The 19229-nt window shown below is 40.5% G+C and overlaps 2 protein-coding genes across 4 annotated transcripts in view; both read left to right on the top strand.

Annotated features, from left to right (window-relative positions):
• LOC111338202 (E3 ubiquitin-protein ligase rnf213-alpha) overlaps window positions 1-19229 on the top strand; it is a 137145-nt gene that overhangs the window by 61933 nt on the left and 55983 nt on the right. For all 3 annotated transcript variants that reach the window (XR_015999609.1, XM_088755831.1, XM_088755832.1), the window contains exons 21-31: window positions 707-866; window positions 1766-1995; window positions 2429-2761; window positions 3564-4399; window positions 4580-4746; window positions 4847-4921; window positions 5075-5181; window positions 5444-5594; window positions 7571-7787; window positions 7951-8221; window positions 8560-8733. Coding sequence is in view for 2 of the 3 variants with exons in the window: in XM_088755831.1 (XP_088611957.1) it covers window positions 707-866; window positions 1766-1995; window positions 2429-2761; window positions 3564-4399; window positions 4580-4746; window positions 4847-4921; window positions 5075-5181; window positions 5444-5594; window positions 7571-7787; window positions 7951-8221; window positions 8560-8733 (2721 nt within the window). In the remaining variant the exon portion in view is untranslated. The remainder of the gene's footprint in view (window positions 1-706; window positions 867-1765; window positions 1996-2428; window positions 2762-3563; window positions 4400-4579; window positions 4747-4846; window positions 4922-5074; window positions 5182-5443; window positions 5595-7570; window positions 7788-7950; window positions 8222-8559; window positions 8734-19229) is intronic.
• On the top strand, window positions 9265-17044 carry LOC111338193 (uncharacterized). The gene is made up of 4 exons (XM_088755836.1): window positions 9265-14482; window positions 15005-15078; window positions 15817-15911; window positions 16372-17044. The coding sequence occupies exon 1, from the start codon at window positions 12109-12111 to the stop codon at window positions 12757-12759; it is 651 nt and encodes a 216-aa protein (XP_088611962.1). The 5' UTR covers window positions 9265-12108; the 3' UTR covers window positions 12760-14482; window positions 15005-15078; window positions 15817-15911; window positions 16372-17044.

The raw sequence follows: 19229 nt of genomic DNA, 5'->3' as shown, positions 1-19229 counted from the left end.
AACTTCTTGCTTGTCTGAGGAAATCAGTTTCATTAGCTGGGACATTGAGGTGTGCGGTATGGAAAAATCTAGTTTTTCGTAAAGCTTTTAGTTTTTATTGTAACTCTTGTTTTATGATCGGAATGACCTGTCTGTTGCCTGAAAAGCTGTCCCAATCTCAAACAACGAATATACTTTGAAGCTTGACAGACAGGACAAAACCCATATCATATGAAGATTGCTTCTGGGTGAGATTTAACGTTGGCATATAAGTTATTGTAGAAAGTAAATTTCCCGTCTGTAAAGTATGTGGCCAAAATAGGAGCAATCTGCATATGTTAAGATGTCATTCAGACTGTCAAATGCCGAAAAGAACTGTTTGTGCTTGATTGAAAAAATCTAGCTTGATTTTTTCTTTTTTAGAGAGTGCAGAGAAAGTTTTTGAATGTTGAAGGCGAGATTTTTGAATTAAAGGAAATGTGTAAACGATGGTCAAAATCTGTCCGTTTACATGTTGAATAGTTGAACTCAGAACTTGGAATTCTGTTTGTTGTTGTTCAAGTATATTGGCACTTAGCCTTTGGATTTAAAGAGCGTTGGGAATTTTTAAGAATTGGTCTTTTGGTAACCCCAATTCTTTTTTTTTTCCCTTAGCTTGAGAGATATGAGCTTTGGTAAAACTGCAGTTTTTAGTATGATTAGTTATATTTGCTATTTGATCGTTTAGCTATTAACAGAATTCAAGCAAAAGCCCTTAGAAAGCATTGGGGAACATTTTTCTGAGGCCGGTCGCGCTCTTCAGTGTTTGGACGTCGATAAAGCACAGTGCTTCGAAGCCGTTGTACACAGTAAACTACTAGTGGAGTGGTTACGTTCTACTATTAAATGTAAGTTGGGGAGTTGGGCTGCCAACCAGGCGCAGAAATTGAGACAAATACACACGAACCAATGCTGCCAAATTCTCTTAATTTGGCACTTTTTTCTTGCATAGGGTTTTTTAGTGGTCTTTGTTCAGCAGTGAGGCTGTGGGTTTTGAAATAATTGACACGATTGGGTTGGACAGTTCTTTTTTAAATTCGTTCTACATATTCTACTGACTATTCTAGCATTTACTTTATTACTTACGTTATTGTCATTGCGTACCTAACTTACGTTCAAACAGTAATGTGCTATCTGTTTATCGGTCAAAGTGGGAGAGATGGTCGTAGGTAAAAAATTCCGTATATTGCTAATATCTGCACAATTTTCTTTAAAGCGATCGTACGTTTAGTAGGTAAATCCTTTCGGGGGCACGTACGCCGGCTGATTATGTCTACGGCTAAGACATTGTCCCAAAAATGAATTTTTGGCTGAGAAGCGAAGCTTCAGGGGAAAATGTGAAATTTTGAGGACAATCTCTCAGAGAACATTATCAGCCAACATACCAGCAAGCCTGACAAGAGTTTATTTGTTTTATAACCCATCAATTAATTTTTTGTCTCGTACGAAAAACACTCGTTAGAAAGCCAGTGTTGATATGGTGGTGGATGCATATTTGCGACTGGCTTTTAATTATCACCACCAGTGGATTCTTAAAAACGAGGTTTTGAGCTCAGTTTTTTTTGTCGACGTAAACAATCGGAGACAACTATCAACGTCGAGGAGGGTTATCGTGTGATAGCTATCCGGTGATTTGCATCACGTGATATAAAGAAGATGATAAAATCGCGCGAAAAGTAATGGGTGGGTTGACGGAGTGCGATCTCAAGGAAATATAGACTACCGTTAAGTCTTTTTCGTTTTACAGCCACCCAAGAGTTAAAGGTTCTTGTTGACTTGGCCTTGATCTCTGCTGGTGAAAGCGACATGGAAACTAAACGTATAACCAGTCTACATACCAGCTGCTTAGGTTTCGCTCCTCTGATATTTGACCTCAAAGAAACTGAAGACGACAAAGTGAGCTTTGACCAACTGATAAAAGCTTGTGAACCCGTATGGAAAGCAGTGGAGACGGATCCAATGTTACCCACGAAATTGGTAAAGTACTTGGATAGGAAATTGGAGCAGTGTTTTCTAGTAATGTAACGTGCATGTTTCTGTATTAAGGGTCTTGCTTGTCTTCACCTCCTTCGACTCTTGCAGAGGAAGTTTAAATATGGAACTTGTATGGAATACCCCTGTCTATTGTGCGCGCATAACCTCAAGTTTAAAGTTGTCTGAGTCACTTCTGTTGTCGTTACTAGATCCCAAGTAATTAAGTTCTTATCTTTAAAACGTTCGTGGATCAACCACATGTCACAGTTGGGGTTAGTTTAACGACCCAATTTTTTTTCAATTTCCCCCTGTACTTGCAACTCTAACACTAACATACGCATTTCCCAATGTTTAAAATTCATTTCAAGACATGACTGAAAACAAAGGAAGATGAGAAATTACATGATTGATGAACATTCTATTCATTTTTACGTAGTGTGATACCAGCAGACATCTGGAGTGGCTGAAAACTGTCAAAGAGTCTCACGGTTCGGTTGCCATGACGTCATTAACACAGGCTAAGAACATCAACTCGAGTGGTGTGTATGTTGTGGGTCACTTGGACACCATAAAGGGTCCGTCACCAGAACAAGGAAAACGAATGTTATCCAAAGACGTGATACGACTAACAGTAACCTTAAAGGGTGAGAGCGAAGAGCAGCAGACGAAAACCTATTCCATTGATGAACTGAAGGATTTACAGAGCAAACTCATGTTGATCGCAGGAAAGGCTGAAAAAGGGAAGGATGACGTGGAACTGTTTGTGAGGGTAAGTCACGCGTAACATTAAAGTCTGTATCAAAGAATTTCTCAATGAAGAGAAGTACTGAGCTTCCATTACAATTTAGGAACGATGAAACACGGAAAGGGGAGTCCCGCATGCCAATCAGCTAGTCGATATTTCGTGTTTGGGTCTGCACTTTCGATTTTTTTTAGTTGGTCATGTAATTAGGCAAGAGTTACATGAAGGTGTGAAAGGGATCCTCACAGTAAAGAACCCTACTCATGTAGCAGTGGAAATAAGGTCTGAAAAAATTCAGGTCCGTACGGGAATGAACCCATGACCTCTGCGATACCGGTGCGGGGCTCTACCAACTGAGCTAACAAGCTGTTTGTATGTTGGTTCGTATTAAACCCGTCGAAGTGATAAATCAGTGAATATGAATATGTGAAAATCATTTATGTGTACTGCGGTTTCATGAAATGTATGAAAGCGATCCTCGTACTAATGAGCCCTACTTGTATAGTAGTAGAAATAAGGCCTGAAAAAGTTGGCTTGTTAGCTACAACAGAGGTCACGGGTTCAAATCCCGTACGGGCCTGAATTTTCTTTTCATGCTTCATTTCCACTACTACATAAGTAAGGTTTACTACTGCGAGGATCGCTCTCATGCATTTCTTGAAACTGCAGTACACATGTAATTTTCATATATTCGGACTCATTGAGTTACATGTATGTGCAATTTCTGGTTTAAATCTGCAGTATTGTAGTGTTTGCGAATATAACGTGGACAGGTATCCTCAAAGTTGATGTTACTAGAGGCGAACAAAGTTATTTTATCTAATCACAGAATCTTGAAGGTGTTATGCGCTTAGCGACTGCATACATTGACCTCTTTGACTCCGGTTACGTTCATCGCATGGGTTGGAATCAAGAATTTCATTGCAGCAAAGACCAAGTCACGGGTGAATCTATCGCAAAAGAACTGGAAGAGGAGAGCACATGCATGGAAACGTGTTACTTGAACTGGAAGAAGAAGGTCAAGGACGCAAGGAAGGAGTATACAGAATTGAACTTCTTCACAACACAACAGTTGATGACGCTCAGGAAGGAGATTGCGACAGTTTGCCACAGCAACAGTCTTATCATGAGCAACATCCAAGTGCTCGCTTTGCTCGAGAGCGTTCGTCCCAATTTAACCAGTGAACAGTTAAAATTAGCAATACAGCACGCTTTTAAGGACACAGACTTATTGGAAAACGCCAGAGTCACAGTGGAGCCGCCTTCGTTCACTCACTTCCCTACACCAGACGAAATGGTTACACGCAGGTCTGTGTTTGACAACAACAACTATTTAGGAGCGAGTTCCTCGACAGCAACCAGTGCGTCGCAAGTTCAACCTGCGTCCGTCAAGAAACCAAGGCCAAAGGAGACGTCTAAGATTCAAAGTTTCTTGAATGCAGCTACCGATCATGGTTACTCGGAGCAGATCGCGCTGGCGGCTTTGGCGAGTCTGGGTGTTGATGCAGAAGAGTGTGATCTCCTTTTGTGGTGTCTAGAAGATGCCGACGAGGCTGACATCGAAGCGTTGTACGAAGATGCAAAGCAAAATCCTATGATTGCCCGAGAAATCTTCCCAGAGAAAGTTGAGTCAGCTGAGCAGGAAGTGCAAGCGGAAGATTTACGGTATGCTAGTAATACGAACAAAGTCAATGGAACAGTGGACATGAATGAAGATTTATATAAAGTATTTTAATTCGACTAATAATGTTAGCGCTAACCTTAATGGAATGGTGTGAACTTGATTGTATTCGTAATAATATGCGAAAGCCACAATCAATTGGTGAATTTTTTTACTTCCTCTAGTAAAAACGAAACCGAATCAGCCATGGTACTGAGGATGTCATCTACGTCCGCTGAAACCATTATAGAAGATCAGGAGGTTAGCAAAGACGAAGATAACGAGGCAGAGATTAGTCAATATCTTACACTCACTCAGCTTGGGAAAATCCTTAAGGAACTTTCCGTTCTAGGTAAAACACTTACTTTTACTTATGGAAAGTCCTTAGCTGTGATCTCAGAAGTATCTCCATTGACTGGACCATAAGTCTGGTATGATTTTCATTTTTTCAGGAATTGGAGCAACAGCTCGCACCTTTCCAGCATTCTTGAAAAGAGGACGACCCAACCTCATGCTTGTTCCTAAAGGTAAGTCAAGTTGCAACCCAAGGAGCATCTAATTAATACGATCTTTAAATTGTCAAGTTACTAAATTAATTTTGTTCTAGCTACCATTTAGTGAGCATAATAGCGAGTTTCTTACAATACGATTTGAGCTTTTGCGTACCCATTTATTTATAGATGACATCCTTGCTACAGTCCTCGCCCTGTATATGCATGACAAGAAGCAGCCGTTGCCAAGCCACGAAGAGGTACTGCTTTGCACTCCCGATACCACTACAGAAGAGGTACAGTGTACTTGCTGGAATAATTTCATCTACATATTTTTTAATTTTTCTTTTATGTTTAATAGCAAAATTAGCCTTTGTGGAGCGTATGTGCTTAGAATACCACTTCTGGAATTTAATGGTTGTGCATTGAGGAAGGCAGGGGAATTTCCCTCCTATGGATGAGTTGCTCATTGTCCTAACTGTTAAATGGTTGCCCTAGCTGAGTGGCACAACTCTTTGTTATTTGTATTTTTCATCTATCTGTTTTCCTTTGACGTAGATCGAACTGCTGTGGAGACGTGCCATAGGGGACGTGGAGGGTCGATTTTATTGCCTCGTACATGCAGATGCGTTGGACTTCTCTGTCAGTAAACAAGCAGTGCACATACTAAGCGTAGTGACACAGGGACTTGCTGGCAAGGCTGGAGAACGTACGTTCAACTTTAAGTGCCACTAAACCCTCAAAAACGTTTTACGATAAAATAAATCTCCTCCTTTTACTGATCATCTCAGTCCAAGAATTATCGCAATCAAATAAAATCTCGCAATTCTACAAGTGCATGACCGCACATCTTTGGACCTGGGTCAGAGAAGGTTGTTAGGTCACCCCGGGAATCACGCAACGAGGCTGCAATGAAAGGCATAAATACGGTGTTGCCAGGACAGGAAATCCTTTCGGGAATGACCCTTTCTTTAGAATTTAAGACCCTTCATAAAATACCTAAATAAAGGCATGTCATCTAGAGACTCAAATACAGGCAGTGTCTACGACTCTGAAGCATCCAAAGCTTCATATCTTTAGCAATATTACGCGGAGATGGAAGGATCGTTTGCGCGCCGAAAGCGAAGCCTCGATAAAATGGAGCGAAGAAATCGTTGACACTACCACTCAACTCGAGAAGGGTACATGCCCAAGAAGCCTAAGCTCGATTCGAAGATCTTAGAAAGAAAGCAGGGCGCGATTTTGTGGAAGCGCGAATGAAATTTCACCAAAGACGTGTTAGGAAACTTATTGCTAAGCTTAGAAAACTAGAGCAAGCAATAGCTTAAAAGATAAACTTAATAGAATTTTCAAAGAACGTACAATCAGTGGCCATAGATTAAATCCATGTAACAGAGATTGATGTAAGCAAATCTGCCTTAGAATCGAAAGCTAACCTGAACGGGGTCGACAAGCTTCTTGTAAATTTGAGAGTACAAACAGCCAAAAGAGAGGTTAAATCTTGTACGTGTGCATTTTCTGCCTCCTCAGAAACGAACAACAAGGGTGAAACCTAACCCAAATTGAAAAAAAAAAAAACGCTTAAAATCGCAAAAGAAAAGATAGGCAAAGGGGAAAGGATAAGTGACTGAATCACGCAAGCAGCACTGCACATCAGGAACCTGTCAAATATACAACTGACTGATGAACAAACTCACAGCTGATAACTCTGCCCTAGAAATTACACCTGTGGACTCAAGAACACACTGATGTTCATACATGTAACCTCAAGAACATACTGATGGTAAATGGCACCTTATTCAAAACCAGCCTCGCTGACGAGCAATTTTTAATGAAAGAAAAGTCATTGAAAGCTTAACTTTGACGACAGAAGATTTTAGATCGCTTGTGAATGGCGGGAGTCGCACTGGTCTACCTATTTTCTTCTACATTTCTTCGCTTCAGGGTAGTTGTTCTTCGAAATATAAGTTGGTATGAAGGCGGATATCATTTCTAAAGAAGTTGTATTGCTACAGCCTCCAACAACACACACCTTCCGGGCATAATTTTATTCTTCTTTGTTAGGCTGCAGTGTCTGCTTTCTTATTTAATCATATGAGTAATGTCAATCAGTTCCCGGGATGACGTCATTAACCAAGCAGCCCTATTGTGGCTATTTTTCGGTCGTGAACATGAAGGAGGCCAATTTAGGATCTTTGAAAATTCATAAAATAGATCCGACAATGTTTTTGTCGACTTTGTTATCACGAAAATAAAGAGAAATCTTTATTATAGAAAAAACATGTTGGGGGGTCAATTGGCACTTGAAGCTAACTGACATGCATTGCTTCACCGGGAATGCGGAGACAATGGGTACATATTATCTTACCGTGCTTTCCCTTTTCCCTTTTAATTCCACTAATTTATTCTTGTTTTTCTCGTTGCCATGTTCCCACCAATAACGTAGCTCCATTTTCTGCCTTTAAAAGCGCACACAACCCACAATTCCTCTATTCGCTCCGACGAAGGGCTAACGCTCGAAACGTCAGCTTTTGTAATCATTATGGTGGCCAATTTACCATTTCAACTTTGTTGATATATCCAAATTATTTCGTTACTCCTACTGACGCAGCCCCAAACAGTCTCTTTCGAAACTATCAGCCTTTATTCCCTTGAAAACCACGAGTGACTTTTATTACTTCGCAGATTATGGTCTGGTGGTAATCTGCAGTAGCGAAAATGAAGACCGTGCCAACGTAATAGCAGCTCTTGATCAGTATCGTGTTGCTGCTCCACCTTGTCCTTCACCAGAGGACTTGAGAGGCTACCTCAAGCATCAATTCAAAGCACCTCCTTCTCAGGGCGGATACATCGGTAGTAGTAAGATTACTTGGACGACAGCTGGATCTTTAGACCCAGAAAAGTAAGTTCTTTTGTGATGTTTTTAAAATTGTGATAGTGGAGCCTCGTAAACTCGTAACTCGTAACTTGTAAAGTGCCCCGAGAAAGGTTATCCCTTCGATGCAAGTGACGGCTGCTCTCCTTTCGATGAGATTGGGTGTGGTTAACTATCCTCTTTTTCTCAGCCTCTGTGTCCGAATTGTCTCATCACACCGAGGAGGTTTAGGGAAGACTTTGTACGTTCGTCGCTTAACAGAACAGCTGCCCAACCTTGTAAACAACGACATGGTTATGACAACTTGGCGAGGACAAGATTCTAAAACATTCTTGCACGTGACCGTACCTCTTCATGGGAACTCCACCGACTCATCAATGCTTGTAGATGCGCTTCTACCGCATATGGTGAAGGTCAATGTACCGCTGTCCCGTATTTTTCATCTAGACGTGTCGCCTTCGGTAAGAAACTAAGTGCATGCGAGTCTTAAAGAAGTTTAACTTGATCCCAGTGGCCGTTTTTTTTACTTCCTAGTTAACCGGTACGTGTCATCATTTATGTCAAAGGGCAAGATCAACACTTCGTTAAGAAGTGCTGTCGATAGGATCTTGAGTGAACGTTATTTTGTTATTGAAATTTGGTGTCATCAAATGCATCCAGGGAAACACTAATGACAACTCTAGAATTAAAGCTTGTTAACAGTTTGAGTGCTCTCATCTTAATGTTCCCCTGTCGAATTACAGTCAAAAGGGCAAAAGTTAAAGCCACCTTTCAAAAGAAATATTTTTTCTCCTCTCAGATGAGACGTGGTCTGGACGCTCTTCTTTTTAACCTTCTTGTCCTTGGCTGCCTTTGTGACAAGATTGGAAGAGTGTGGAGAAGAAGAAGCACAGACTTGTACATCATTGAGATTACGACAGCTGCTCCCCTACCCATGGGTTTCACCATGGAGGAAGAAGCTCAAAGCTCAGAGGTTAGTGGCAAAGTTATAGAGAGTGAATGTTATTTATAAATATTACATGTAAATCGATAGATTAATTCAGTAGCACGTTCGGATGAGGTTTTCTATCCATAGTACTGTTGGTGGAATTGAAAAATGTATAGTTTTAAGGAAGAGACATATAGAACCGATAAGAAAATTGATCCACATGTAGATAAATACTACAAATTCAACGCCACAGAGTCAATGCACACAAGTTAATTTATTTTCCAAATGGACATGTATTTAGATGTGATTCGGATGAAGACAAATGAATTCAAGTATCTTACTAGAAAATATAAGCAACAAGAACAACAACGACAAAACCTAATTGAAATAGAAGGGAACTTACCATTTGTGGCGTAACCAGGTCCGGCAGTAAAACTCTTAGATAAAAGCAACACGGCGCAAGCAAAAACTAGCGTTATGAAACGCTTGACCCGGTTCAAATTAATTAACTACAGAAATTATCCTGGCCTAATGAGATCTAATGAAACCAATACGCTAAATAACCGAAGGAGTTACCCAATTCTAACGTAACTCCACGCAGAAACGCGATTATAATTGTATGGAGGTGAACATAGCAATAGAAGTATAGTAGAATGCAGAGCAAATTCTGCAGGTGCTTAATAATAGCTAATAAAGTAAATTCTGGTTGCGACACCACCACCACCGCCACGACAACAACAACAACAACAACAACAACTTTATTTGTACCCAACATAAAAAATACTGATAAAAATAATGATAAATTGTCAAGAATATAAAGGAGTACTAGCTGCCCCAAATAACCATAGGGGCTAGAAAAAAGGGCAGCTATACTTAGGTGATTTATGTAATGTGATTATTTGGGTCAGATAACACACACAACACACACGCACACACACGCACACACACACACACACACACTCATTCATCATTCAAAACAAGGTCAAGGAAGCAAGGAATGTTAGAGTAAACAACAAGAGGAAGGCCAGAAAATAATTAATATTTATTAAGAAGAATTAGCTTAAGGTTTTTCTTAAAACGTTTTAGAGGAAGAAGCTTTATGTCTTCACTTATATCATTCCAGACTTTAGCACCCTGAAATCTTCTGTTGAAGATTCCATAATTTTTTCTGGCACGCCATGTAGTTTAGGAATCAATCTCGTGCCCAAGTAGGGAAAAGCGAACGCTCTCAGAACTCGGGGTCTGGAAGCTCATGGACTGAGAACTCTATAGAGTTAAATTCAGCAGTATAGGGCCGTCTGTGTACGCCAAACTTGCGTGGTTCCGAAGCTGGACAAGAGTAACAATAAATTCAAGATGGCGGACGAATGCCGAGAGTAATAGGAGGGTGGTTTAGGGCTAGTGTTAAATCGTGTTGGTAGACGGGTTAGGGTTAGAAATTAGGGTTAATATTAATGTATTGAGGGTTAGGGTTTAATTTTAAGTTTATGATTGTATTTAGTTGCGCGCTGCGGACGTTTTTAGTTGTTGTAGAGGCGCAGGGTTGGTGAACATTTATATATGAAACGGGTGTATTTGTACGAAGGTTGTGCAACGAGTGTGTAAAAACTTTACGCATGTAGATTTGTGAAAGTAAGTAAATATAGGGTGTAAAAAGACACCGAATGTCATGGTGTGGTTTAAACAGTCACGAAACATTATATTGTGTATCGGGAATCCCGAGAGGCCTGAGTCCAAGCGAGAATAATCATGTATGAAATCGTGTATGTGCACGTAAACTAGTCATCAGTGTCGACATGCAGCCGTCAAAGCATCAGGTAGGATGGCATCTTGGTTACATTTTAAAAATTTTAGGAAGAATCATGGTAAAAGAATGGAAGTTTCAAGATTTACCAGACACGGAATATATGCAAAAAAGAGATGAGGTCATTTATGCGTCAAGGGATTTTATTGGTTTATGCTCGATAGAAAAGTATTAGTGTCATGTGACGGCGACTTGAAATAGAGGTAAAGGTAGAAGAAAAATTTTATTACATCGGAGACCATGGAACAGATAAGAGCAGCGATCGAAAAGTTAGACACAGACCCTGCAAAAGAATGATGTGTATCGATATGATATTGCATTACATAGAAACGCATGCAGATGTCTTTGACATTGAAAAAATGTTTGACATAGATGAAGTGGATTCTTCGTATCAAAATCAAGAGTACTGCGATAAAAGAAACAACGCGATAAAAGCATTGAGAGCATTTCTTGGATATGCTAAAGATCTGGACGAAGCTAAAATGTATTCATGTGAACAATTCCACGGAATGGTTTAAGAAGACAGAAACAGCATCTCGATACATCAAAGGCTAGTGAACAGAGAACGGAAATGGTCAAACGAGGGAGAAGAGTTTTACCGCGAAATTCTCGGAAAATGAACAATAGGGATAACGAGTATTTAAAATTCTCGGAAAATAAACAATAGTTCGTTCTGAGTTATGACGTGTGTCAATCGAATGATAGACCAATGAAAATCTTGCATCGGGTGTATAAGAGTGGTAGCGAGCGAGATAGCAACACAGAGTTTAAAACATCTCTATAAAGGAGACATATGCGTCTGTCATCGCAAAGGCTATTCTGGATTCTCCATGAGTATTCTAAATTCTCAGAAAATGAACAATAAGGGATAATTAAAATTTATAAAGGCTAAAAGTTGCTAAAGAAACCGTGGTGCTGCGTTGGTGGGGGTAACAAGGTAATTTGGTTATATCAACTCAGTTGAAATTGTAAATTGGCCACCGTAACGAATAAAAAAGCTGACGTTTCGAACGTCAGCCCTTCGTCAGAGCAAATGGAGGAATTGTGGGTTGTATGTGGGTTTAAATAGAGAAGCGGAGGTACGCCATTGGTGGGAACATGGCAACGGGAAAAACACGAATAAATTAGTGGAATGAAAAGCGTTCGTTCCTACCTGTGGAATTAAGAGTGCCGATTTGAAAGATTAACTTGTAGATTAACTTGTATAATTAACTCGTAGATGAACTTGTATAATTCTCATGAGTATTTAAAATTCTCGGAAAATGAACAATTGGTCGTTCTGAATTATGACGTGTGTCAATCGAATGATAGACCAATGAAAATCTTGCATAGGGTGTAAAAGAGTGATAGCGAGCAAGATAGCAACACTGAGTTTAAAACATGTCTAAAAAGGTGAGGTATGCGTCTATTATTGCAGAGGCTATTCTGAATTCGCCAGAACGGTATTCTTATTGGGGACCATTATTTTATAATGCGCCGGAGAAGGTCGGTCGGTCGGTCGAGCCATGGTAGGTCGGCCATGGCTCATGTGCCGGAGAAGGAGGTATACGTAAGGTTAAAACTCGAAGCGTCTGCTACCACACTCAGTTCTTACATGCTCACGTAGTGTGCTGACGATGACGAGTACTCAGGATCTATCCGCAGTTCTAAAGACATGTCGACAAAAAATGCAGGCTGTTCATGCTCGCGTAAAGTGTCAGGAAAATGTGTTAAAGGAATATAAAAGACATGCTGAGAATGGAACGTTTCCCAAACGATGGAAATCATTGAAGGGCTACCCTAAGATGCAAAGTCGTGAAGCTCAGAAACTTGTCGATGAAGCATACCATCAAGCAGAATGTATGGTGCTAGATCAGAGAATTCAGCAAATTGAAAAGAATCTTGCTGCACAGAAAGAAAGCTATCAATCCTTGCTAGAACAGAGTCAAAGTGAGCGACAACAACAGGAGGGAAGTCTTGGGAAAGAAAAGACACCTAAGATATCTCACCACATAAGGGTTAAAACTGAATTGGCTGAATTACAGGAAAAATACCATCAACTCTGCAACAAGTTAGACATGATGACAAACTCTAGAGAGAGAGCAAAGATATCTCACCACACACGGATTAAAACTAAATTGGATGAATTACAGAAAAAATACGATCAACTCTGCACCAAGTTAGACACAATGGCAAACTCTAGAGAAAACAAAGATATCTTACCACTCACTCTGGTGGAAACTGCGGAATCTGAACAAACTCTGAACAATGGTGAAAACACCATGTAAACCGACCAATGTTCTTCCTGGGTTTAGTGATGGTGTTAGTGATGGTGGTGGTGTTAGTGGTGGGTGTTAGTGCGGTGTTAGTGCGGTTACACGCGGAGTGAATGATAAATGCTATGAATAAAACTAAGAGATTCTTACATCTTTCATTAGTATCGCTGTGACACGAAATAGAGAGCAGTATTACCGAGTTAAACTTCTAAGCGGATAATGTCACACTTTTGCCGTTACTGCAATCGAGCATTCACGCGTTCTGATAGTAGAACCCGTCAAGAGAAAAATTCGTGTGTGAACTCAAGGATCATGCTAAATCAATGGCTGCCATCAACTGTGAATCACCCACCCATTCTACCTGTGGCAACAGACCCGACCCTGTCGTTCGGATCTATCACAAAGGTGTTGTGAGGTTTTTAAATTTAAAACACCCAGTAGTATTTTAATCGTCGGATCTTCGGGATGCGGTAAAACTTGCTTCACCAAATCATTGCTGCTACAACATTTGAAGAGTCTGCCTTTTGGTCGAGCGTCGAGGGTCGAGTGTTACATGGCGAGAGTGAGGGTGATACGTCGAGGGTCCAGAATCTTCAAAAAGTGCGACTACAAATGTCAATTCTCCCGTGTGCTATCGTGGAATGCCTTGATTTCTAAGTTAGAGTGGGACCTCGCCACAAGGGTATAAAACTTCCGGCCTTTTCCGCCGATCGACTGATGAAATGATTCCGCCATTTTTGCGTCACCCTAAGTGATGCGAAGACAGAAACAACGCTGTGACTCAGCAAATACAGGTTCATACGTCCTCATTTCCATCTATTGTTCCGTTGTTTGGCGAACTGTAAAAGCCTATTGCTTGAAAGTATTTGATTTTCTCGGAAAAATTGCGTTGTTTGTATTCGCGGAACATGCATTGTTTGAATAAAGTCCTCGTTTGGTTAAAGTTTTCCAATATGGGAAACGTGAAATTTTCCTGGATTTGCGGTCGTCTAGTGAAAATACCCAACGCGTATTCAAAACACTTTTAGCATATGTAAAATGTTTACGATTTCGGGACCAAGTAGCGAATAAAAATTATGAATGTTAATGAGAATTGTGTCGCGTTTTTACAAAAATAGAAACGACGCTATGACTCAAGAAAAAAAAAATTGATTCAATTTGCCTTAAAAGAGTCCAAGAGTCCTTTGTGAACCGAAGTTTGGACCCCCCCCCCACTCCCCTGGATTCGCCCTGACCGCGGTGTCACTGTATTCTTTCCATTCTGTCAATCACACGTGGAAATCATATGAAAGGTTTAGGTTTAATTACCTTCATACGGATCCTGCTTTCGAAGTGTATCTTCTACCTGACCTTAGGTTATTTTCCAAATGTTTTCGTCGGAAAACTCACCTGAGCCCAGCATCAGTAGTGGTGCACGTGCCCTAACGTATTCAGACGTCGTGCAAGCAATAATATCTACGCCTTTGGACAATGACTTTTTGGTATCGTTACCAAAAGCAAGATTTCGAGGAGGCCACGCGGATTGCCTTGGAGGCGTCGCTTAATGACGTTCCGCTGGTAAGTAGATTTATGTTCATTGCCGTTCATTCTATTTTTTGCTGACGATTAGGGTAAAACCTGGAGGCAAAAACTTAGTCGCCCTTATCAATTTTAATTTTAGAGATGCAAGAGTGAATCTGAAGACAGCCTAGATAAGACAACCCCTGGATTTCACCATACACGTGGCCGTGGGAAGGTAAGCTAAAACATTCAGTAATGTGCATGTAAGAACTTAGGTTCAGTAAGAACGGAAATAATATATTTATGGTCGTTACTTTACTCCCTTCATTGGAGTGAGCGAGACACGGGAAGCAAAGGGAAGTCTGCTTTTTTTTTCTCGTGCGCGATTTTTTAGCTGTGCGGGGCTTTTTCACTATTTCTCACAATCTTAATGCCTTGAACAGGCTAAATTGAAAGCGCTTCCGATGATTTTTTTTGGTTGTGCGGCAGAAAAATGATACACAAGTGAAGCAAGAAATATGGGAAGAAGGTGAATCAGGAGTTCCACACTTACCGAGTACATTTGATCCCTACCAAGTAAATGCGGAGAACCATATAATTCTTCCAAATAAACTCCCCTTTCTGCCCTTCACTACAAAAACCGGGCATTAAACTTTTTTTTCCACAACGAACGCTACCACCACACCTCACCTCACCTCACCTCATATCCAATGCAAGGAATAAGTGGTAAATATCCTTGAATTTTTTATAATCGTAGATGTCACAAATACCAATCGATGTGATTGACATTACGGATTTACCACCGAAGAAGAAAAACAAGAAAGCGAGCAGGTCAGTGTAATCTTTTTTTGTTTTAATGCAGGGGGGAAGGGGACAAAGTCATGACAATTTAGAGACCAAATTGTGCGAAAATGCCAGTTAAATTGAAATGCATTTAGTATGGGTAATCACATGGCGTGCAATTTGGTACAAATCTCCACGAGAATATTTTTTAATATTACTAACACTGAGATAGAATAAATATATGAAAATCATATATTTTGAACTGCGGTATTTGATACGTATGATGGACGATCCTCGCAGTAGATAGCGCTATCTACTGCGAGGATCGTCCATCATTCGTATTACTAACACTGTACTACGAGCGTAGCCGATTCCATTCGTTACTGGCGTTTTGCGAGAATGACGTTTGAGATTTGAAATTTCGAATTTCTCTCGTCGTCGTCTCCGAGCAAAGTTTGTTTGGAATACAAACAAGACATTTTCTATCTTTCCTTTTAAGAAAATCCCCGATTATATTCCGAAGGTTTCCTGAAGATTTCCCAATACACCATACACACACCAAACACCGAATGAATACCGAAGAGTTGTTCGGCTTTTTATTATCTGAACGTTCCATCCGTCGTGATTTTGAACGCATAAGCCAGTGGCCGTGACCACAGGAAAGTGTTGAAATGTTACCCTTGTTTTATTTTTAAATTGTTAGCATTTAATTCAAAACTGAGCTCATTTAATTTAATTCCTCAACTGAAGTTGATTTTCTGGTCCCTTTGTTACAATCACTCTCAGTTCTTGCTCACTTGTGGGAAAGACGTTCATGAAGTCCTTTAATCTGACATTGACACCGACGATCAATTGAACCAAGCCACTTTCTTCATTCGAAGGTAAAACAATTAACGTCTGTCGTAATAATATAAACTGCAACCAGAACTAGGTATTAAGTTGGTATTATGGAATACTAATACCGAACTTGCTCTATGCGTGATAATCCCTAGGCAAAAGAATCTCAAGTGGAGTAATTTTTTACATGTTCCAAAAGTTTTTTAAAAGTTTAAGATATTTATAGATGTTAAAACATCTAAAATACCTGCTCTGGCGGATTCTTACTTCATGGTCTCATAATCTGAATGTTGTTTTTTTTCTTTTTAAATCACGCACAGAACCCTTTACGCCCTAATAGCGATCAGCGTGAATTTGTATTCATATTTTGTATTGATATTTTGATTTTTTTTATCCTTAATTAAAAGGATAAAAAGGTTCAAAACACGGGGGAATTTTGTATGTCTTTATATTTATTCGCATCACTTCTTTAATTAGTATTTTAAAATGGATCTATTTTTCCAGGAAATCGAAGGCAAGGACAATGGAAAAGAGTTAGTTGGAGAGTGACGTGGAATCTCTTTCGGAAGGTTCTTCGTCGTCCCAAGACGATAAAAATAATAAAACGAGGAAAAAACAGCGCAATATATCCGTTGATGCATGGGAAAATGTCGAGAAGCAAATGCGTGTGAGGTTGTTGTAACACCCGGTAAGGTGCAAAAGTGCTATGGTTGCAGAAATGACTTTTCTCTGATGTACAAAACTCCACTGACAAATGTAGTCATCAAACATGTGGACAGGAGAGTAGCAAGGAGAAACGAGCAAACTGGACAGCTAGTTTTTATCAGTGATTTTAGCAATACATATTATCATCCGATTCCGTCGCACATTTCAAGGAAAAATCCTCTTTTCTCAGGACTTGTGTACATTGACCATACCGTCTATGCTTCCTTAAATCAGGAACAGCGCGATATTCTTAATTCATTTCAATTTAATATAATTATGCGTCATTAAGCTGTAGCAAAAATACCCTGGATACGGTTTTTCGAACGGCATTTGATAGCTATTTCAGTAACAATTAATAGTAATAGTAATAAGTACCATCATAGCTAACAAGAATTGTTGAGTGAAGGTACAGCATTGGTACAAAACGTGGACCCCCCTTCTGGACCCCCGTAAGACCAGTTTTAACATGTTAAATTCGATCTGCTGTTACAATTAAATTTTTTTTCTTGAGTCATAGCGTCGTTTCTATTTTGCAAAAACGCGACACAATTCTTATTAACATTCATAATTTTTAATTCTCTACTTAGTCCCGAAATCGTAAATATTTTACATATGCTAAAAGTGTTTTGAATACGCGTTGGGTATTATCACTAGACGATCGCAAATCCAGGAAAATTTCACGTTTCCCATATAGGAAAACTTTGACCAAACAAAAACTTTATTCAAACAAGCCTACTCCGAGAATAAAAACAACGCAATTTTTCCGAGAAAATCAAATTCTTTCAAGGAATAGACTTTTACAGTTCGCCAAACAAATGGAAATGAGCACGTATGAACCTGTATTTGCTGAGTCACAGCGTTGTTTCTGTCTTCGCATCACTAGGGGTGAGGCAAAATGGCGGAATAATTTCATCAGTCGATCGGAGGAAAAGGCCGGAAGTTTTGTAGCCTTGTGGCGAGGTCCCACTCTAACTTAGAAAAAAAGGTATTCCACGATAGCACACGGAAGAATTGACATTTGTAGTCGCACTTTTTGAAGAATCTGGACCCTCGACGTATTACCCTCACTCTCGCCATGTAACACTCGACCCTCGACGCTCGACCAAAAGGCAGACTCGCATTTGAGTGAATTGTTTGTGTCACCCCCTACCGTCATTCACCACTGTTATGGCGTCTGGCAAGATGGATACCGCGAGATGCAACAACATGATTTAAAATTTTACGACAAACTACCCGATGAAGAACAGTTGTGCAGTAAATGGTTTGAACCCGGGGGTAACATGTGAAGGTGTAGTCTGATCGTCCGGGTGAGTGTAGTCCTGAGAAGGACTGTTGTCGGTGGTAGTGACTGACGTTTCGACAACCTGTGCGGAAGTCATCATCAGAGTCAAGTGAATGATTGTTGTCAGTAGAATGTTCTTATTCCAGTTCGTGTGAAATGAACGGTTGGTTTTGCCGTGATGTTATTGGCTGTGAGACTCAAGTGACGTAAGTCGGTCGTGATTGGTCTGTTTCGATCTGTCGGTAAAGTTAGGTCGTTCTTTTTCGGTCGTTTGTGATGTCTATGTCGTGAAGGAGTCGTTTGTATGGAGCGGGTAGTTGTTGACATCTGTTTAGGAGAGTCTGTTCTAAGTTAGTAAACCAGCTTTCCAGAGTCAGTCGTTGAAAATAGTCAGTGCTGTAGGTTAGGCATTGCGCAGAGTCCCAGTCAATGTTGTGGTTGGTAAGTCGATGGTGTTCAGCAATGTGATTGCTGACATCACCTTTCCTCGTCGCCCGTCTGTGTTCAGTCAGTCTTGTTGTGAGGTTTCTGCCAGTCTCACCGATGTAGGAGGCTTGGCAGTCGGAACAATTGATCTTAGAAATCGTTCCCTGTCTGTTCCTCGGTTCGTCTTTGTCTTTAACGTTGGTTAGTAACTGACGTAGTGTGGTGATGGGTTTGTGGGCGACGCGGATATTGAAGGGTAGTAAGATGCGCGAGATGTTTTCAGACATGCCTTCTATGTACGGTATGGTTGCTGTAGTTGTAGGGGTTGCGGTGTCGTTTGTTTCGGTAGTGGTAGTGGGTCGGTGAGTGTTTCGTCGGATGAAGTCGTTGTTGTAGTTGTTCTTCGTAAAAACACGGTGAAGGTATTTGTTCTCGTCGGATAAGCTGTCTGTCGAGTCACATTCTAGTTGTGCGCGTCGTGTTAGAGTTCTGATAGTTGTGGCTTTGTGTGATGTAGGGTTGTAGGATGACTCGTCTAGTAATCTGTCGGTGTGTGTCGGTTTCCTGTAAACTGTCGTTCGTAATGAGTTGTCGTTGTGGATTACCAGGCAGTCTAGAAAAGGAAGTTTGCCATTTTCTTCGACTTCTCTGGTAAACTGTATGTCAGTGTTTTGTTCGTTAAGGTGGTTGTGGAATGCGTCAATTTCGTCGTGTCGAACGGCGGTGAATGTGTCGTCAACGTAACGTAACCAAAGCGGTATCGTTTGTCGGCAAGTCGAAAGGGCGCGTTCCTCGATGTTCTGCTTCACAATTTCTGCTATAACAACAGAAACTGGAGACCCCATGGCAGTGCCGTGTAACTGTTTGTAGTGTTTACCGTTGTACTGAAAGTAAGTAGACGTTAGGCAAATGTTTAGCAAGTCCATGATGTCGTCTGTCGGTAGCGGTA

Source organism: Stylophora pistillata, chromosome 4 (genome assembly GCF_964205215.1).
Source record: "Stylophora pistillata chromosome 4, jaStyPist1.2, whole genome shotgun sequence".
Lineage (NCBI taxonomy): Eukaryota > Metazoa > Cnidaria > Anthozoa > Scleractinia > Pocilloporidae > Stylophora > Stylophora pistillata.
This window is presented reverse-complemented; position numbering and strand designations above follow the sequence as displayed.